General features: G+C 35.7%; 1 protein-coding gene across 13 annotated transcripts in view; it reads left to right on the plus strand.

Moving 5' to 3' along the window:
* The window catches only part of ASB5 (ankyrin repeat and SOCS box containing 5), a 40641-nt gene that overhangs the window by 7301 nt on the left and 10750 nt on the right, over positions 1 to 22590 (plus strand). The window contains exon 1 of one of the 13 annotated variants that reach the window (XM_053939887.1): positions 4947 to 5142. The exons of 9 other annotated variants lie outside the window; for them this stretch is intronic. In XM_053939887.1, the coding sequence (XP_053795862.1) occupies positions 4947 to 5142 (196 nt within the window). Of the gene's footprint in view, positions 1 to 4946; positions 5143 to 9878; positions 9894 to 17037; positions 17301 to 22590 lie in introns of those variants that run through there. 3 more of the 13 variants (XM_053939890.1, XM_053939889.1, XM_053939901.1) reach the window with 3 other exon arrangements.

Raw genomic sequence — 22590 nt, forward strand, 5'->3', positions numbered from 1 at the left:
TCAGTAGCTCATGCTTCTCTTCTTTTGAGTCCTTCATGTAACATTTTATGCTCACATCAGAAACTCAGTACTAAAACTTGATTTCTTAATGGTATTTTATTTTAAATTCTTTGTTTCAAGGGCATTACTTTACAAATTTCTCCTGGGTGATTGCCTATAATGTATAAAATAATCAATTCTTCAAAGCACCTAAGAGTTCCTGTTCCTCTGCCTGTTATCTTAAAGTCTTCTGTTATACCTGTTATTGGACAGAAGTTTCAGAACCAGGATGACTATCAACCTCTTGTGTATATTTATGTCTCTTACATGTAGAGGAAGACATGCAGGTGAAGTGTCATACAAATAATTCCTTATACTGTATTTCATCTTTATCTCATTTTTAAAATAAACATTTTGACTTTCAGAGTTTTATATGCATCTCCAAAAGACAGAAGAAAACTGTTAAGACTAACTGTAATGGAATTTGTGCTGTGAATATAATTACTCTTTTACATCTTCTATCATTTAGTTTAAATATATTACTTTAAAAAATATTATTAGAAGGAAGTATGTTTTCCAAATATAACAACACAGGATGTGATACAAATAAATCCTATTTCTAAGGGTTTTGTAATCTTTGGTGTTAAAAAAATGCCTTCAAAGACTAAGTATTCTATCAGTTGTGTTAATTTTCTTGTGTATCTTACTTACTGAAAATTAAACACACCAGCCATCTAAAGTATTGATGAAGAAATGCCGGAATAAAGTAGTTTATGAATGTAGTTGTGCAATTAATCATACATGATAGAGCATAATTTTTGTGTTTTTTTTTTTTGGGGGGGGGGGTCTGTTGTTATTTTTTTGTTTTGTTTTGGTTTTTTTTTTTTTGTTTTTTTTTTGTTTTGTTTTGTTTTTGTTTTTGTTTTTGTTTTTGTTTTTGTTTTTTTCCTAAAAATTACTTTGGCTGAGGGTAAATTGTCATTAGATTTGGGACAGTTTGAATTAGCACAAACAGGTGCCACTGCTAAATACTTTCTTTCTGCACTTGGCTGCTACACAGCAAAGCATTAAAGGCCAGGCTTTGTCTGAGCTCTGGAGTTTGAAATTAACCACTTTATAGTCATTATAAACAGCAGTATTACTATTTTGATTATACAGATTATGTTCTTGAGAAATGATAGGTGACCAAGCTACATTAAAAGGGAACTCTTAACACCATAAATTCCAGCATTTGAAGTTTCTTAAGTGGTTTTAAAATTAAAATAGTTAATTGCCAGAAGTGGGGAAGCATATCAGAGGCATCATTACATTGTTCTTGTTTTATTTGCTGGAAATGTGCTACTTTGTCAAGGTGAGAGTATCCTTGTCTGCCACAGTATTACTATCTTCTTAAACAAAATAAAAATATAAATATTGTTAATCTGCAATGTAGGTTGTTGCCATTTTCTTGTGTGCTATTATAAAACTCTAAATGATGAAATAGTTTTACAGCTCATCTCTTTTGTTAACATTAAGTGAATGAACAGTCAAGATTTCATTTTATTTAGGTTTGCAATATGAAATTTGTATTAAAATAAAAATTATTAAATATCTAATTAGTTATTCTTTTCACCAGGATATCCGAGTGGTTTTTTAACAGCAGTGAAGTTAACTTCAGAATACTCCCCATTTTACTAGTGAGGAAATGAGGCCAAGAAATTTCTTTCCCAAAAGTTAAAATTACATGGGAAATGCAAATATCCAGATTAAGCCACTGCTCTTTTCAAGTGTTTTGATATCATTATAGTGTTGTACATTTGTTACATATGATGCATTTCCATTTGGAAGCTCTCATTATTCTGAAGTGCTGCAAGATCTGACTTCAGTTCTTCACATTGCCATGCAATAGAAAATGTGGGACACTTACGTCCCACTTTTTTACAATCCTTCATGTCACCGCGTTGACTGCCAGATGCTTCATTTGTTTACCTATGCTTCTGTTTTCTGATTTCCATTACAACAGCTGTGGCTTTCTGTTTCTGGATTTCCCAGTGTGCATGGGCTTCCTCTCAGCTATTCTGTGTTCAGATCTCAGCATTCACATTGTTGGTTCTCCCAAAATGCTGTGTGGGCGTTAACTTCTAAGCAGTTGCTCAGTTTTCATGACTGGGTGCCTCATAGAATGGATTTGCCAACAACCTGTAATAGTAATTTCTGTAGCAGTTTAGAACCCTTAGATTAGGATAGACTTGGTTCTGTGCAGTTGGGAGAGTTTCAAGCTAAACTGACACATAAGAGTTAGAGAGCTCTAAAAAAAGAGGAAATATTATAAGACTAATTTTGCCAGCTTCTAATGAGTATGTGTGAGCTGGAATTCTCAAAACTCATGATTTCATGTAGTATTTCATCCTTATGTAGTTTATTACTGATAAGGGAAATTTTTGAAAGGACACAAGGCATGTTTTGATACAGGAGTAACCCTCCTGTTCAATTCTCATCTTGTTCCTAAAAGCAACTTTACAAATCCGTGAGGTTATTTGAAACATTGCTTACAATATACTAAATGCATATTAGCCTTATTATTGTAGTATTTAATTTAATATTTTTGAACCTAAACAGAAAATATTAACTTGAAGAAAACTATCTGTCAATTGGGAAATTTATTTTGTGATTTATCTACTGCAGTTATAAGAAGCAGCAGAAACAGTATTGTAAGGAGAAGATGAATTCTGAGCACTTTTAACTCCTGCCATTATTTATGGTAATTGCTATTTGGAGTTTTGCCTCTACAAAGAATGATTATTTTGTTTGTTAACAAAATGTGGGACAAGTCCAGATGAGAAAGCAGGTACTAGATGACACAATATGAATAAAGGGAAAAAGGGTCAGGTAAAACACTGTAAGGAAGAAAAAGATTTCTGTAACATAATTATGGTTTTTCCTTGTTCTGCATGGTAAATTCATGAAACAGGTCCATAAGATGGCTGGGGAATTCTGTGGACTGATCAAGTTAAGCTTAGTAATACTAGTACAAATATGGAAAAGGTAAGAAATTCCAATACTGGGTGTGTTACTAAGGAAAATGTGTGTTACCATTTCTATTAATGATTGAAACAGAACCTGGCAGTGGTAGCTCAGAATATAATGCCTTTTATACTTGTGGAAAACATGACACCTCAATTCAGTGTCAGATAACAATGTGCCAAATATAAAAAGGGATTTTCATCTGGCATTTTAAGTACTCATTCCCACTTCTAAGAATGGTATGAGGAAAGCAGTTCCTATTCTGGCTGGATGAGAAAATGTCTATAAATGAAATTTAGTAAAAAATTGCATTTTTTTTACCAACTTATATAGTTTAGTGTAAACTAGTTTTTAATTGTCTTTTCTAGTTATGGTTGACTTTTAAATGGATTAAATTTTTTCAAAGAAAAATACCTGATGCCTGTTTCTCTTAAGATAATCACAATTCACTTCCTGTCTGTTAAAAATCTTGATTTTTATTTTGAAGAATATTTCCATTTATCATTGTCTTTTCTTCATTTATGTAGGCTTGTTTGAATTTAGTTTCCAGAAAACATTATAACTTCTTACTCCAATAAACTACTCTGAGAGTCAGATCATAAGAGGTGCCTTATTGTTACCACTTTCCTTTCAGAAATAGTTTTGTATTATAGTGCTTAATATCTGTTATTCTGTTCATTGAAGTTAGGGTGATCTGTGGATTCAGTGACATTTGGATCATACCCTTTTATCCTGATGGACAGTGCCAACATTCTAAAATGTTTTTGTTTTTTTTCCCTAATCACCAAACAAGAGACTCCAGGGTAGAAAAGAAAGGTTTAGGATTACTTTAGGTAGCGCATTTTAAGTTATAATTCAATACACTGTTTTTTAGTTGAGAAGGAAGTATAAAAGTTTAGAGCAGGATCCTTTCTTCTGCTGCCATGAGTCTTTACTTTAGGATTATAGTTCACTTAGAAACCTGGTTCTGTCACGCATCTTCTCAGTTTGTATCACGCTGCAACTCAGCAATTTACTGAGCAATTACTCACACTAATGGAACAACTTGTGAGTGACTGCTGATGACTGTGAGTAATAGCTTTATGGTCTAAAAGCAAATTAATTCTTAAAAGTTGGAGGAATTTAGATTCCCCTCTCTAAAACTGGCCAACAAATAAAGCCTGCCATGTCATATGTTTAAAGTAATATGATGCAGCACAATGAAATATATATCATAACTATTAAAATTTTTCTATGTTGAAATTTTACCATTGCATTTGAATTAATTTAATTTTAGGTCCTCCAGGTCTTATGCATAAAAAATATCCAAATGTTTGATTCGTATCACCTGCTCTGAATACCCTTTTTTTGTATAGTGTTTAAGTCTTTGTATACTAAGTACTTTCATTCAGCCTGAGCAAAATAATGAGAGACTGTCAAAGCTGGTATATATTAAATCTCTGTTTATTTATTAATGTGTACTTTAATTATTTATTGCTATGATTCTAGTTTTTTAAGGAAAGAATATTAATCTGACATAAAATGATATATCAGAAAAGAGCAATTGTACTTAAGCAGCAGGAGAACATATTTTAGCAAAAACATAATCTGAGTTACGTGGTTTAGTACGTGAATTTCAGGGTTTTATAGTAATACTTTTGAAAATAGATTTTAAGCATGTAAATAAATGAATTAGAAATGCAGAATTTGGAATGCAACAGACCTTTTAAATGGAACAAGTACAATCTAGGATCTTGGAACCTGCTGTCCCACATGAATATCACTGGGCTAGCAAGAGCGGTAGTGAACTCAGTACTATGTACAGTATAAATAATCGTCATATTTTGAGCAGCAGGCATCATGACCAGCTGATATTTTCTTTCCTCGGGACCAGTTGTTCCCAGGAGTGCATGGCTGGAGCCATATGATCTTATCAACACATTTGAGAGCCTGACCCAAACACTGACAGAGATTTTGCTGCAGCAATGACTGTCATAGAAGAAAGTCGCCCGTTCGCACAGCAGTTATCCAATGTCTACTTTACTATACTTTCACTTTTTTGTTTTAAACTTTTTGTGAAGATCAGCCTTGCTATACTTAGTCATTTCTACATTGTGAAAGGAAACCGTAAGGAAGCAGCAAGGATAGCTGCTGAATTTTATGGAGTTCCTCAAGGACAAGGTATATTTGTACATACTCTGTTATCACTACTGTTTGGGGATTTTGTTTTTCAGGTAATTACTTATCTGCTATATGTTCAGTTTTTCAAATGATATATGTGAGTGAGGGTTTTTTTCTGTACTTGCTGCTGTGTTTTTTATAACAAAAAATATCTGTAGGAGTGTTGTTAGATTATGTGAGCTTTTTTGGGGGCTTTTTTTTTTTTTTAATTAATATTAAGTTCAGAATAAAACTGAAATATCACAGCCAGTTTTCTGTTAGGAGAGAGGCCTATATTTAGAGAGGCTGTGTATAAATAAGGTTGCCGAATACTTCCCAATCTGGGACTATTTTCCGAATTGCTCCTAATGTTCCCCAGAATACCATGCATTGTTGAAATTTTCCATGTTTGGCATATGATTATTTTGCACCACTCTAGTGAAACTAGTCGAAATATTTCTGAAAATTATGTCTTGATTAAGGTAAAATTTTCATATAGTAATGTTTTTGAGAAGATATAGTCCTCATGTACCTTGAACAAGATGTCTCTTGGCATATAGCAGGAACCTTAGTAACACTTTGTCAGGGCCAACTTTTGGGCATGTGTGTGGAAACCCTTCAAATTTTACTGGGTTGAAAGCTCTTGTGAAAATTCCTTTTTCTGTTCACACAAGCAGAACTTGAGCAGAACTGTTGCCCCAAGCTCATCTGTAGTGAGGTACCATTTTCATTCAATTCTAGTTTTGCATTATAGAACCCTCTTCTAAATTGTGGCATGTTGGTACATGACTGAGCCCTGATTTTGCTCAGCTTGGGATCCTTGCTACCTCACTTGTTTTTATTGTTGTTCTTTGTATTCTGGGATGGCATCAAGCTGAATTAGGCAATGGAACAGGAAGACTTGTCTTGCCTCTTTCTGCCTTTACCACTCATCCCTAGGTACCACAAATGTGAAGACATAGCCCAAGTTATATGTAAACAGAGAAACTATAGAAATGAGACAGAAACAGTTTCAAACTCAAAAGATTTTTCAGTCTTCAATGTTGGGACTGAAGCTAGACATTTTGTGTAGGGGTGTTGAAATTTACAATCCAGAAAGAAAGGCTTAAATCCTAAAGTAGGAATTAGCTTACTTTGCAGAAGATTTACTTTCGATGGATTTGTATCATGTGTTTTCTGCACAAGCTCTGAAACCCAGGGTTTTTACATCTGAGCCTGTTAATGACACCACTTGAACTACTATGCATGTGTGTGTTTGTGTGTGAATTTATGTGCAGACATATATGTGTGGGAGGGTGTGGGTATGTGTGTATATATTCACTACAGTAGGATAAGAGGAGCATAGACAGGAGTACTTGCAGAGAATGGGGAAGGCCTTACTTGAAGTCAAGAATTTTTTGCCAGAAACTGCTTGCTAGCTCTAAGGCAGCTCTTTATGGGGAGAATGACACATGAGCTGGGCACAGAAGGAAAGAGACTTGGGAGGAACTGGAGGGAAAGGAGTAACATGCATCAGGCTGGAGAGTAAAATACTGTCTGTGGTGTTACCTGTTGCTGAACCCAGGAATCTGTAATTCAGTAATTTGTCAAAAGTCTTATCTCATACCTAAAGAAATGTATTATTAAGCCTTCTAGTAGCTGGCCAAAGCAAAAGATAAAAATCTATCACTCTTGCAGGTTACTGTTTTGGTCAGGTAGCAGAGGTTTTTATTGATTTAAAGGATCAAACATATGGTAGATTTTCTAGTTTTCTGTTTGTTTTATTAAAAGAAAATGGATAATGCAACTATTTTGTGCTTAAGTTGTACTTTTTACAGTTCAACATCAGTGTGCCTTCATTTTTCGCTGTCCAGCTCGTAGTCGTTGGTTTTGGATTTGTAACAGTTGTAAGCACATGTTCGGCTAGTGTTACAGAATCTACTATTCATCTACTTGTTGTGACTAAGAGCAGCAATCCTTGCTCTTTGGGATGCAAATAATTCTCCTCAGAATCATTATTTTATCTTATCTTTTCTATACTTTAGTTCTGTGTCTGTGGAAAGAGGCATGCTAGTGTCTGAACTCACAATGTGTTGTGGGATTTGATTTTTTTGGTGTTGGTGAAACACAGGGATGCCTCAATAGAGTTCATGCAATACACGTAACAAAATATCCTGTTAAAAGTGATATCTAAAAGATGTACAATAAGGAACATGAAGCATGAAACTGCTTGAAACATTACATTGTATAATTAAATACTGAGTATCTTCCTAATTAATGATCCATTCTGTGTTTTTTCTCAAGTAGCAGAGAAAACTTGGCAGAAAAAACACAGCACAAAGAACGACCAAGACAGATAATTAGCTTAGCATCTATCATTAGCTAATTGAAGTTAATAATGTTTCAATAAGTAATTCAAAATAGAGGAAATGTTTCTTTTTATTTTCTAGTTTTAACCTGATTACATACTCTCAAAATTCTGTTAGGAATGGTATTTTAGGTTTGCTTTTAATAACAAAAGATTACTTATTGCTGTTACAATGTCTTGGCTAGGACAGAGTGCTATAATTTTGAAGAAAAAAGAACCTTTGGAAATAGTGTGCTACTAGGCACAGGCATTATTTCATACTTTCTAAATTGACCCTTTGAGTTAAAATAAGTCTTCAGGTACAGAGAGGTAGTTTTTGGTGGAACTCTTTTTGTCAAACTGAAGGTATAGAGGCCAGTTCAGGAATTGAGGCCCAGGGATCATGCATTTCAAGGCTTTATTTTGTCACTTTTTCTTTATTAAATACAAGGAGACAGCTTTGCCTGTGTCATCTGCTTTGTGTGGTCTTGTTGCTAAATGTTAGTGGTGAAACGGGTCATACTTTGTTCCTTAATATTTCAGGAATATTTTCAGTTTCAATAGTCAGCAATTTACACTCCATTTATCCTTTGGATCTCAGGTGTATATGAATGGCTGGATAATGTCACAATCATTAATTAGAAATTATTATACTGTTTATGTGACATTGAAATACAGGAACTAGATCAGTGTTCAGCATCAGCTAAGACCAAAAAGGTGCATGTAAAAGCTCTACTAATTATAAAGCATATTCATTTGTTTATGGAAATAATGTCTGAGTAAAGCTTTTCTTGTGTATATCTCAAAGGTCCCTTCAGAGGTAAATTGAATGCTCTAGGATCAAATATACATGAGTTTTCTGGTGAATGTTTGGCTAACCTGTTTTTTAAATGCTTAGTGATAGTGATTTCTGCAGCATCCTTATGCAACCAATTGCAGGTTTTCTGTTCTCATCACTAAACTGCTTCCCACTTCCCCCAAGGCTGACCTAAATCTTTATTTCTGCAAAATAAATACATGAAAAATGATTGTTTCTCTCTGTGTATGAGAAGTAATCAATTTAAGGACTATTATCATGCATTTTCCTACTTCTGCTGTTTTTTTCTTTTCTGTAATAAAGTAAAAAGGATTTCACTTAGTCTGTCCTCGTAAGTCTTATTTTCTAGCACTTGGAGTTACTGCAGTTGCTGTCCCTTGGACTTGTGCCAGTTCATATATAGTTTGCAGACATCTTTACTGATGTCTAATTTTCCCATGTTAAACAGAGGGCTCCCGCTGAGACTTTATGAGTGTAACTGGGGGAACTTTTAGTTGTATGCAAGTAGAACACTTATGTCATGTGCCATGTATATGGCATCCTATGTTATACCTCCTGGAATGATGCTGCCCCCTCAGCAGTAAAGTATTTTGGATAGAGTCTGTAGCCTGTAAACTACATGTTAAAACAAAGTCAATGTATTGTGCATTTGCTTTTTCCTCTCTAAGTATAGTACTTTGCACTGGCCTTCAGCTAATTTCATGCTATCTTGGTATCAGACAATTTCTCTGTTTTACTTGTCTGTTTTGAATTGCTTCCCTCTGAGCAGCTGTAGCATCTACAGTTTAGTGTCATCTACTGCCTGCATAAAAATAAATACATTATTCTATCATTCACAATATTAAAAGCCTGAATAGCACCAAATGCAGGACAGAACTTTGCAGTCTTTTACATTTGCTTAAAGTGAAGACCTTTGTCCTAATTAACTGAGCTGAATTATTTTTTTTCAGTGAAGTCAGTGGTATTAGTACCATAAAAAAATTAAATGAAAAAGGGATCCATTCTATTATAAAGGTACCGTTTGCTGGGTTATTTTTAACTTTGGCACTAATTTTGTAAACACTCATATACACTTGCCCCATTGATTTGAAAAGGACTGATTAGTTGTTTGGAGCCAAGTCCTGTCCAGTCAGGGACTAGAGCTGTGTTGGAAATAGGTTGTGGTGCCTAGTGTTTCTTTATTTATTGTATTGAAGTGAACATTTACATATTCATTGCATTTGAAACTTTCCAAAAGTCAACATTTTATTAATTTCTTTCTTAATGGGTAAAGACGTAGCAAGTATATGTTTGCTCCATTTTAAAATTCTGTGCCCTACAAATTGATACACAAGAATAAACTAACTTGAAAATTAAGTTTGAGTGTATTTAGCTCCTTAGTAAACTATGTGTAATGACAGTGATCTGCACAGTAACATTTATTCTCTCATGGTATTTCCAGATCTGTGAAGAATTAATAACTCAGCCTTTTGTACAGCTGTTGCTGGATGAAGACTGGAGGATCAAAAGCAGCTTTTAGACTCTTCCTACTATACCAACTAACTAGTCATATCATGGAAGTGCTCTGTGTATAGGAGCACTGGCTTGGAGCTTCAGATGAGTTTTACAGTTTAGTTGCTTTACGATGAGGTAATAGTGCTGTGGTATGAGGTGATTTCAAAGTTTGTGGATCAAATCTAAAGAATTAATCTATTATCAGGTGTTTGAGGTCTGTAAGATATAAACTCTACAAATACTGGTAAGATGTTGGTTTGTATGAAAGAGCCTATACTTTGTTACTACAGATAACTTTATAGAAGGAGGCATAGTTCCCATTCACAAACTTCTTTATAAGGCATAAGGTGTCTATTTTGTCAAAAGTAAATCTGACACTCAGTAATTAGCTACAAGCAGAAAGTGATAGAGAGGAACCTTATGAAAAAAAAAAAAATGCAGAGGTTAATGTAGCATAAACAACAAACAGCTAGTCATGTACATATACAGATACCTGAGGTCTGATAGACAAGCTAGTTCTGAGAATATAAAATGATTTGTCTAAAATATTTTTTAATGATGTCACCTCTCTTCACAAAAATTTGTGAGAAATTTCACTTTATCCATAAGTGTGTAAGTTAAAGTTACTTGAAAGCAGAAATTGTGTTTATAGTATGCTTCTTAAAATACATACTGATTTTGCAGAATGGGAGAGGTGAATATGCCCTGGTTTCTTCTAAGCTTAAGAAAGACTACTCTTGAATGACTGTAGCAAATTCTAAGCTACATTTTTCTGTATCTGCCTTGGTCAGTCATGGTAGGAAAGCTTAGTACACTAATTGGGCTAAATTGAGCCATCGACAGGATTGTGGTAGTTCAGTCTACTGGAGTCTCCATCTTCTCCCAGAGACTGGTGAACACTGTGAAGTTTTCTGTTTCCTTTTTTTCTTGTACACTGAGAACTACTTGGGTAGTCCCAAATAACCAGTCCTTAAAATACAGCTTGTAAATAGGCAATAATGCCGTGTTTCACTGTCAGAGATCTACTGCTTGGAAGACTTGTAGTGAATGATTAGAGCAAAGTTTTCATATTTATTTTATCCTAACAAGTTGCAATTGATAATGCCACTCAGCAACAGTTGTTAGGTAGGGAAGATAGGCATGAGGCATTTTCTCAACTTGCATTCCACAGAGATCACAGTTCTATTAATAAAAGCCATACAAGACCTCTCTTAGCTTCCTGGATACAATGGAAATTCATTTAGCAATGATAGGAATATTGTATGGCATACCTATTCACCATACCACTTGGTGTAAGGCACCACATTTAGCACTTGTTTTTCACTTGCAGCACATAAGCTAATAGTGTAAAAATGCTTAAGATAGTGTGAATATTCTTTTTTGAAAGTTTAGAAGGGGGAACTTTTTTGATGGGGCTCATCACTTTCTCTTGTATGCCAAATAGGTTTCCCTAGTATGACAAATGCCAAAGAAAAGTCAGACTTCAAAATGAAGCCAAAAAGGCACTTTCTTTGAAGGAAGAAAATTACACCATATATTAGACAAAGACCACAACATTATCTTTGAAGAACATATTCTACTTTGAAGAGGTTTTGCTCAGCATTATATAATGCAACTAAATTGGCATGGCCAGAGCCCTGACTTATTTGAAGCAACAAAAAGCAAGAACATCTGTTGGCAGGCATGTAATTTTTAATTCAAATTTTTCATTTTTTACATCCCTCATCTCAAAGAAAATTTCTGAGTCCACAGAAACATCTAGTGAATATGTATGCTGGAGCCTCTTTGCATACTTGCCTCTCTAAAAGAAACTGATATAGCTTGTCATGTGGATTTGTTTGTGGGGTTTTTTACTCTTCTGTTTATGTCAGGACCTCCTTGAGGTCCACCAGGTGCATTTTTTTGGTTGGTTTCATTCAGGTGTGCCTCCTTAAAATGTATTTTTTTCTGAATATGGACCTTGTTACCAACCTAGGTCCCATTTGCTTGCTTGCAGTGTACACTCTAGACTCACATGGAAATGACCTTCATCAATTAAATTCTGTATTTTTGTGTGTGAAATCAGTAGTAAGCTTATGAAATAAGTACAAAATTAACAGTATGAACTCTGATGTATCTTAAAACCTGGGGTTTTAAAGGTGCATAGCAATAAGACTGAAAGGCAATCCTGAAGCAAGGCTTTAAGAAGAACTGGTGTTAGAGGAAAATATGCAGAAAATGGCAGTATTGGCTTGGGGCAAGCTCAGTTGTACCATTTGCACTGGTCTTTCTTGCATTGGTGGGTCATAAGGCAGCAGGGGAAGACCAAAATAGCATAGCTTCCTGAAGGTGATGTTCCTTCCTTCAGCCACTGGATTTTTATGGCCAGGGTTTTGCTATTCACATTCCTCTCTTGTAGGGGATGTTCTCAAACATTCGCAATGCAGGCAAACAGCGAGTGAACTTCTGCCAGTTAGAGGATGATGGCTTGGGGGGAATTGCATAGCATGCCTAAGTACTGAGCTCTGCTCATGACTGCAGCAATGCTGGCTGGCCATAAATCCTTTCTGGCATGCTGCATCTGTTGCACCAGTGGATGTTACTCTCTGCCATGTCTGGAGTCTTTCTGGCAATAGATATGCTCTCTCTCTTTATGGCGGTCCTTTCACTGTAATTTCAAGATTCTCTCTGGGGTGTCCTTTACCACTCCTATGCTGACTACTGGTTTCATGCCTGTGTCTGTCTTTCTGTCAATATCTGAACCTCAGGCCTGCTTGGTAACTGATTTGCTTAGGTTCTGCCCCATGACTTCTGTGATTTAGTTTAGTTTACATATTAGCAAGTATTCTGTGTTACTGCATGAAGAGTCTGACAGCTTGCAAACAAGCCAAGAAATGTAATAAATGTGTAATTTTTCTGTATTTGGCTTCTGGGAGGCCTGAGACAAAGCCTTTGTCATATCAGAAGTTTAAATCTTTTTTCAGCCTTCAGTTATGATTCCCAGCATCCAGGAACGTAAGGTGTAACGACTGTAGAAATCTCAGGAGAAGAGGTAGGGAAATTGCTAGCCAGCCAGCCTTGCTGTTGCTAACATCATCATCAATATCATCATCTTCTTCTTCTTCCTCTTCTTCTTCTTCTTCTACTACTACTACTACTGCTACTGCTACTACTCCTCCTATTACTACTACTACTGATTTGGATTTCCAGCTAAGAGACAGTGATGAGATTGTATTAAGAGTATGTAATAGACTTTTTTAGTGCTTATAATGGTGTAAAGAAATGTCATTTTATGCTTAAGTAACTAGTGACCATTAAAGCATATCTACCTATCTGCTGGTATTTGTCAAGAGGACTGGTTGGTGATCTGGATAATGCCTAAGTTTCTGGTTGCCTGCTAATGACTTATATCACCATCATACTTGCCATGAAGTATGGCTTGATGCAAGAATCTGTTTAACAAACAAATAAAAAGTTGTTCCAGGCCTTCCCCTGTTCTGCTCCTAGAGCTTTATCCCTGTACTTTAATGATGCATTTATGTTATTTGGCATTGAGCTGGCACTGTAGAATGTAACAGTGGCCACCACTGTGGCCTTGTAGGATGCTGTTTTTGTCAGAAACCACAGTTCCTCAGTCCTTCCTAAAATTTGCTTCATCTTGGCATCTCCTACAGGGAGGAATGCTCAATATTTCTTCTGGTTTGTTTTTGGCAATGTCAAATAACAGGCCACTGCTGGGGTACTGGCACTGAGCCACAGGGAGCCTGTCTGTCATTTCAGCTTCATGGTTGCAGGGTGTGGATCACATGAGCAGGAAGAATCAGTTTCTAGTCCTGTTCCAGAATTTAGTGTGGCACGTTCCATGCAGTCACTGTGACCCCGTAATAATCCTGGTCATGAAGACAGAGTAACCTGAACAGGAGTACAGAACAGTTTGGGAAGCAAGGTGGGTCATCAGTTTGCTGTTTTGAGACAGTTGCACACAAAATACTGATCTGTGACCATTTGAAAATGGTGCAATTTTGTGCAATTTTTCCTAAGATAAATTATTGTTATAGGAGTTTGGACTGTATTGCATTGGACTGCATCATGTGTTGAAAGATCAAGGGGGTTTTGGGTATTGTTGGTTTTTTTAACACGTTTTTTGTGTGTTACCACAATTGCATCTCTGTTGCCTTAAAAATAATCTTGAAAATAGAATGAGTTCCCTGCTGAAAGGGAGGAACAAAAATTTACTTCTATTTACATTCCCACCTGTTAAGAACTGTTGCCTCTTTAACCTCAGAGCTATGTGCTGACATGGAAATGTTGAAACTTTACTCATATTTCCTTTTACAAAAATCTGGAATCAAAAGATTTTGAGAGTTTCCTTCAACACTTCTTCCTCTGGGTTATAAATTTGGACAGAACTAATTATTAATGAAATTTAACATAGTGCTTTATTTAAAGCTTGTGTACTAATTTAGGCCAGAATTCCAAACCCATCAGTAAAGTCCTCTGGTTTCCTTACTCTCTCAGACTGTAGCATCTGCCCCTTCCCCTGGCTACTTTTTCGAAGGTAACTGCATTGCTTCCATGAGTAACTGTAATCTAAATGCTGTCCCTAATTGCTTGTTTGCCAAGTCAGGAAAAATAATGGTCAACTGTACTTTTTACGTACTTGGACATCTACTTAGACTTCTGTTAAAGGTTTTCTGGCAGATTTTGGGAGTGTTTGAATGTGTTCTATAGAGAAAAATCTGAAGAACATAATCTCAGGACTAAGCCTAAGTGGTTTTGTAGTTTTGAATGTTAATAGTTTTATTACCTAATGAAGTTGAAGGATACTAATTTTTATTTGGTAGCTAATGTAGTCCAGGGCATAGATGTTTGACATGAGAAAGATCACATAGCAATTCCATGCCCGAGGTGGAAGTGAAATAGCACGGTCTTCAGCCTTACTCCATGGTTTTAACCATGTTCATTCCCTCATCTCGAGTATATTTTTAATATCATTTCAGATGATTTTTGGTGCTGGTTTAGCTGCTTTTTTTTTTTTTTTTTAATCTCATATTTGCGAACGGTTTTAATAAGACTTTTTAATGTTCTTTGCCTGAAGGTTGAATGGTTGGGCCTAGCAGAATTTAGTGAAAAGTTCCTTCTAGGGTCCTGAACTGGATAAGCTTTGCCTTCTTTAAGGCACAAAAATGCATATTTTTTAATGTCCTCTAGAATATTCAGAGTAACTCAATGAGTGGCAAGCATCTATGGAATATCACTGTATAGTAGAGATACTTTTCCTATAAGCCATGCTGTGGAGGGTTTTAGGGGTGCATGGGTAGCTCCTTTTTTCCTGTGCAGTTGTCTGCACAAGAGAGCAGATGATGCTGGCTCCTGTGGGGCTCTGCCTCTTTGAATCCATGGCAGCTGTCTGTGTACCTGCTGGTTTCCTTGCTCCTGCCAGTGACACCTCATAGACAAGTAAGAGAGAACAGAGGCTGGAATCAATGTGGGAAGCTTTTGTATGAAGTCCTTCCAGGTTTGTACCACTCCTGTAGAAAGATGCAGATTCATTCTCAGCTGACAACCTCACCCACAAAACTCCTACAAAAAAAAAAAAAAAAAAAAAAAAAAAAAAAGGAGATTTTTTTTCTTGCCAGACCACTGTCAATTCCTGCTCTGCAGTCCCAGATGCTTTGCTTGACCCTGATCCTCACCACTTTCTCCTCACAGTCCTGGAATTCCATTCCAAATGGAAATTTAAAACTGAGATGAGCCTCAGACCCATGGCAAGTACAAAATTGTCAGGAGAATAATGCTGGTATCTTCCTGCACAGGCACATGTGTACACATCCCTACTATGCTCTCCTGTTAATTCATCTTCCAATATCTATTTACTTGGAAGAAAGCATAATTCTAGTATTAAAATGATATATTTATAATCACTTTAATGATTATAAATGTCCCATTTATAATGAGCCCTTTTGTGAAAGCTCTGTTTCAGATTTACATGCAGAGACTGAATATGTTCAAGTGTTTATTTCAGTCTGGGAGATATTCTGATTTGTTCAGCTAGATAAAACCCAAGGAAAGCAGTTGTCTGAAAGCAGCCTAATGTCTGTGAGAGTGCTGTTTTGTTCTGTCTTGTGAGAAGAGCAGTAGCCCACCTGCTTCTGTTCTGTAAAGGGTATAGCACTATTCCAAGTAAAACAGCTCTTATGTGCTATAATTTCAAGGTAAAATTTGCAGCTGCTTCTTCTTCTTCTCCTCACCCTATCTACCTTCTGTTTTTCTCCTAAAGACAATTGAGGGATATAGAAAATTTCATTAAACATCTGAGCATTATTTCAGGTTTTTAGGGACCCAGTTTTGTCAGGTACCTGAATAGAGTAGTATTAGTGAAACTCAGTAATGTTGATTTGCTTGTTAAAAATTTACAAGTGGCTAGTTTATATATCTGTAGAATCTGTATAAGAATGTATTTAGAAGAATATATGTAGAATATATGAAGAATATATGTAGAATCTGTAGAAGAGCATAATGAGGAAATACTACAAGAAAATGCCAGGGAGGTAAAGGCAACATTTTAACATGCTATTATTATAGAGAAATCACTGTCTTTTACTATTATGCAATTTTATCATGGATTGCTTGTCTCTGCAGATTTCTGTTATATAGTATCAGCCTGATACATAGTAATGAACACAAAATTCTAGCACTCTTTGATTGGTTACTATTTTAAAAAAATATTGATCTGTGCTTCTTCTGACAAGACTACAACTTTTACTTTCATAATGGGATCAGACTTTCAAAATAATAATTTTTTTTAGTCAAAACATGCTTTTATTCAGGACTTAGTTTCTGTTGACATTTGTAGGATAACTTGCCCCCTATTAAAAAAAATACAACAAACCATAGAAAACCAGGAGTGTTTCATAGTTTCATGGATTCTCCTGAATTCTGAAATCACTCTTCACTGCACATTAGATATGAGTAAAACCTGATGCAGTAATAAATATTGTTACTATTATTAAAAGAATTTCCATTCTGATAAAATAATTTTGGTTTTCTGTTTTAGGCTGCTTGGTATTCAAGCAGCAAAACATTTGAATACTTATGCTTTAAGAATCTGTTTCTTTTTTGTGTTAAATGATTAAAAAATTAACACCTTTCCATTTAAATCATGTAAATAGTTAAGACTCATGCTGTAGCTAAGCTGATTCTTTCTCTGTTTTAAAAATAGAAAATGCTGGAGCAGTCCTTCCCTTCCCCCACTCCGTAGTCACTAGTCCAAGCTAGTAAATGTTACTGAATGGATTTCAGTGTTGTAGCCATTCTGCAGTAAGTACAGCAAGATCCTTTGTGAAAAAGCGAAAGAAGGAAAATAGGTAGTAGAGATCATTTGTGGATGTTCGTCAGAGCAGAGTACCTGCACCAATGACAGACAGGCTTTCCTCGAGAAACAGATCATGGCAACAAACACTGCTGTTCAGAGGAGCCAGAATCTCCCCAAAAGACGCCTAGAAAGTGTAGGGGAGTGTCCTGCAAAACGGAAAGCTAGCTGGGGTATTCTGACCAGCCAAGGTTAGTATAGCAGCCATTTCAGAGACCGGGTACTGAAATATGCTAAGCTGACCCAATTTATGATGGTCTAGCTATAAAACTGATTTTTTGGTTTTTTATTTCTTTTTTTTTTCTCCTAGCTGTATTGTAAATGCATGCTCTTGTTAGTGAGACTTTATTGTCTTGCATGGGTTAACACAGGGGTACTGAGGCTATTTTCGTTCTTTCTGCTCTCTTATCAGCTGATCTAAAATACCATTTCTTGTTTATCTGCCCTTTTTGTTTTATGCAAGTGTTTAAGGCTTGACTTACCCTGACTTTTGCTGTCCTGTCACGAGGTAACTGGATACTAAAGGTTAATTGTTTACTATGGGGAACCAGGGAATGAAAGGGGGGGGAGGAGTAAACTTTACATATAACTTTATGTGTAAGGAGTCTGTAGACAGCTGGAATAAGAGGCAATAGAGGAACACAGGTGACAGAATTATTGTCCTGTACTAAGACACTAAGGACAAAATATAATTGTAAGGCTTTGCATTGAGAAATACTTAGGAGGCATTTAAGTTGCTGAACACTGACATTTTCAACAATGAGGAATAAACTCTGTTAGAAGTGTTTAGGACTTCTATTGCCTGTGCCATATTTTTATGTAATTTTGTTTTCCATAGTCCAAGTGTGTAAAAAGGATCTTTGAATAATTGCAAGAGTCTTACGAGGAATTTTTTGAAAGAGTGATCATAATACCATTTAATATTGATGATATCATAAGGTTTAGAGTGAAACAGAAAAAGAAATTAAGGAAGTCAAACTTGAAATTCATGATAATATGATATAAAATAAAAAATGGAAATGTTAAAATAGTCAATGAAAGTAGTAGACAGGAGTGAGTTCATATGTTGTACATAAAGGACCTGTGAATTTACCATGTAAAATATAGCTATATATTAGCTATATTCTTAAAATATATTCTTATTCTTAAAATGCCTTTGATGATTTCCAGTATTGACAGTTTTAGAACTCAGCATTATTCAAGAATTTAAGCACCAATTGCCTTATCTTCTAAGTAACCATTTGAATGCAGTGATACTGTATGATTGCATTTATTCATCAGTTTTAATACACAGAGCATCTTTTGCCTTCATGTTTTTCACTGTTTTGGCTAAGATTTCATGACCTAAAGAAACTTTTATTTATGGTCGTTTTAGCTCTTTAGGACAGTATTATCCGAAAAAACTTGGACAATATCCCTCAGCTGAAAAGAAATTTCTTAAGAGTTTATCAGTGTTAGTACTAGCCACTCCATGATATGATTGAAGGTTAGGCTCTCTTGCTACTCTTGCAAAGAAATGGTCACAATTATTCTAGTTTTGAAATTCTCAGAATCTGAGTAAAATATGGAAACTAAAATTTTCAGTAGAATCCATCTTAACAGGGTCTAGCTACTTAGAGCCTCTTTGTGATTGCCATGCTGGGAATAGACATTTATTGATAGACATCCTGAAGTACTGAGAATTCTGTTGCATTTAAGGCTTCTGATTATTGCAGTGCAGTTGAATAACAAGTATATCTTTTATCAAGTCTGAAGGATGCTTTTTTTCCTTCCTCTCTATTTCATCCATGCAGGTATCCAAACCTGACTTGGCTCTACAGGCACCCTTGCAGAGCAAAGGAAGAGAGCCATACTGCAATACAGTCTGTAATTAAATGGGCAGATTGGAAAATGGACTGAAAGCGATGCAGAGGGTGGAATATATCAGATAGAAGGGTGAAAGGATAGAGTCAAAATGGGAAAAGCCCTTCAGCCTACTGGTTTGGGGGGCTACAACCCCAAAATCTTGTGCATGTGACAAAAATCACACACTGGGCCCAGATTTGCTGTATAATTGCTTGCTGTTTATAAGGCTTAGGATTAGACCCTGGGCTGCATTCACTCTCAGACAGGCTGGGAAAATACAGAGAATTCTCAGCACAGTTTAGGAAAAATTGTTTGTACTCTGGATTAAGGCTGAGACTGTGTTTGAGGAGCAAAATTATTCCAGACTTTAATCTTCAGAGTCTGAACTCAGCTCAGAATGTCCATATGCTTTTTCTGTCACCTTCTTGTTGGATAGGGGACTGAAAAACCCTTACTTTGTTTTAGTGACATGTCCAAGGAAATAATAACAGCCAAAGAATATTTCCAGCTGCTCCTCCTACTCACGTCATATCTGAAGAGATCTAATAGATTACTGGATTTGGAGATTTATGTGATTTTACATCTTGGCATTCTAGCTTGGGCACATAGAATTTGCAAGCTACTTTAGCCTAGAAAAATATCCAGACAGTTGTTGATGCTTCAAGAAGATGGAAAAAAAAACCAGTGCCTGAGCAATGGACGTGGAGCTGTGGCTGTGCTTTCACGTGACACGAGAAGGGGCCTGGCACTCTCCTTCCCACATGGGCAAGGCTGAGCACAGAGCCAGCAGCGACTGCTGCTGCTCCCACCCCTGCCATTGCCATCATCTTCACAGAGCATAATGTTCCTTCTGTTGGGAACCATGCAAGCTGTGTTTGGAAATTGCTGTTGGGTTATTCTAGGCTTTTTTATAGAGTTCAGTGGCTCATGTTTCTGTGGGAATAGTATGCAAAAGTGCAATGCCAAACACTCAAAATGTTACCTGTTCCACACTGATTTGACCACTCAGTGCATTCATTATAGCCCAGTATTTGACAGCACAGTCAAATACTCTTCCACAAAGCCCCAGCCTCCTTAGCTGTGCAACATGAATGATGATCTGAGAATGCATTGGTTTTATACTCAGAAAAAACATACCCTATGTTCTGCTGTTTGATGCAAAGGTTAGAAGGCATGTGGTGAATGGTAGGGAGAAAGGGTTAATGTTTTAATGCCCCTAAAAGTAAATTCCATTCTTGTCTTTGCTTTGGAACCTTTGTGTTTTAAGACCAATCATCTGATGTAAAAGCCTTTTGGCTGATCATGGTTATTATTATCTAAAGCTGAAATTTCAGAAGCCTAGAGCTCTCATAACCACAATTAAACTGTGCTTTTAGTGTGCAGTCTAATGTTTAAGAACTCAGAAAAAAAAAAAAGCTGTTAGAATGATTTTATAATTCAAGCACCAAAACTCTGTTTTTTAGTTCCTTAGTTATAAAATAGTATGAATGGATGATGTTCTGATATTGGTTCAATAGGGAAGTTGAAGTATTCTTTTATTACTGGGACAATACCATGAAAAAGGCAGTAGAAAATTAACAATGTTACAGCGAGTTTGTAGTTCGGATGACATGTCTTAAAGAGATCCTGATAGATGTGGAGATAAAAAAAAAATTTGAATTCTAACTCATTCACTGAATGCAACACTGGAATGGCAAAACTAATGTGCAGTCATGCGGTGCAGGTGCATTAGAGACAGAACTGTGTGGGAATGTAGATTTGCTTTGTATGGTTTTTAGGAGTAGAAAATTGTTAGCATTTACACTTGGAATGAAGCCCCCAAATTGTGAAAGTCTACATTATGATAAACATTGGAAGGTTTTCATTGTTTGTATGCATAGATATAGATATATACACACATTTAGTTATATAGTTATATAGTTAGAGAATTTTCAGATTATTTGAAATATTGAAATGACATATGTAAATGCCACTTGAATGGCATCTTCTCTTTCAGACATATTTTAATAACCTCTAGCCCAAATTCTGATTCTTTTGGAGTTCTTCAGTGTTAACTGTTTAAACTTCATTTATTAAAAAATAGTGGCTTCAGTTTTTCTGGCCATATCTAATCATGGTAGTTAAGCATCATAGATATATTTCTTAAAGTTTAAATCCTTCGTTGAAGATTTTTTTAATAGTTTTCAACATCAAATATCAATTAAGTAGTTGACATGCTTCTTTATCCTACAAGGGATTTAGACAAATTAGTAATTTTATAGTGCCACAAAAAAATCTTTTAGAACCTAATTAGATATACAAAATATCAGACACTGTCAGCAATGGGAGTGAAGTGATTATGTTGATCTTGGGACTCTGATGTTGCAGAGTTTTTCTCTTTAGTTATTGATCCTGTCTGTTGCTTCAGTTGCCAGAGGCTGAAGCATTCAGATGCATCTTACGAAATAAAAGGTAACAGTGCTTGTGTTAATACATAGCTTTTGTTGGTTTTGCAGAAATAAATATTATACACAGCGCTTTCCAAATACTCTGTGTTTCTCATCTCCCAGCAATGAGCTATGTCAGGCTTCTGTATTCAGTTCTTCTTTGATGATAGTGCATCATCTTCTGATGACTGGGACTCAATTAGCGTAGAGCAGTAATTTTTTAAAGTGCTGAGCCATGGTATAAATACTCTCCCAATGAAGTTAGCAAGAAGAACTTCATTCATGACAGTCCTCCTTTTGAAATTCTAACCTTTAATGTACTTTTTATACTGAGTTGGGGGTTGTTGTTCTGTTGGTTTTTTTTGGGTTTCTTTTGGAGACTTCACAAATTTTTAGAAATAAATATAAAAGGAATGACATGACTGGAAGTAAAACCTGTTGTGAAAATATTTTTACTTAGTATTTTACTACTATGATTATAATTGCAGGAATGACTTATAGATAATTGCAGGTAGATGTAAAGGAGTGAAGTCTGTAGGGAAACGTGAGGAAAAGAACATTAATGACTTAGAAATGAATCAAAGTCAGAATTGCAAATCCCTATTTTTGGATGTTTTCACTACTAAGAATAGCTATCAACACCCCAATTCAACAATCAAAGAATATTTTAGAACATAATTGAAGGAATAGTGAACTACTAAGAGAAAAACACAGTTCCGGTACAGTTCAAACAGCATTTGAAACACGTTCAGAATATCTTTGCTTTTCTTTTCTAGATGTATTATGAATAAGTAGTAAAATAACATAGGGACATTTGGTAGTGCTTCCCTTAAAATCTGTGTACTGATACTGATTTTTAAGGACACAAAACTGTATGTCTTTGCACAAGGTTAAAAAGAAGGAGTTTTTCCTGCAGTTTATTCATGTCAAGGTTTTCTTGATTTCACTGTGAGTTTCTCTTGCGTTGAAATTCCAGTTAATCTGTCTTGGAAAGCCAATGCACAGATACTGGCACTTTGGGAGGTTGTTTTGTTAAAGAAAGAAATGTGAAAAACTGGCAAAAAAGGACAGCAGTCCTTTACCATAAGAAACTGACAACTTGTACACACTCATATTTAAAGTTGTGTTTACTGAAGACTGAAAGTTCGTATTACAGGGAGCTGCTGATCTTCCAAACATAGCCAGAGTGTTTTAGGAACAGGTCCAACTA

Source organism: Vidua chalybeata, chromosome 4, assembly GCF_026979565.1.
Source record: "Vidua chalybeata isolate OUT-0048 chromosome 4, bVidCha1 merged haplotype, whole genome shotgun sequence".
Taxonomy (NCBI): domain Eukaryota; kingdom Metazoa; phylum Chordata; class Aves; order Passeriformes; family Viduidae; genus Vidua; species Vidua chalybeata.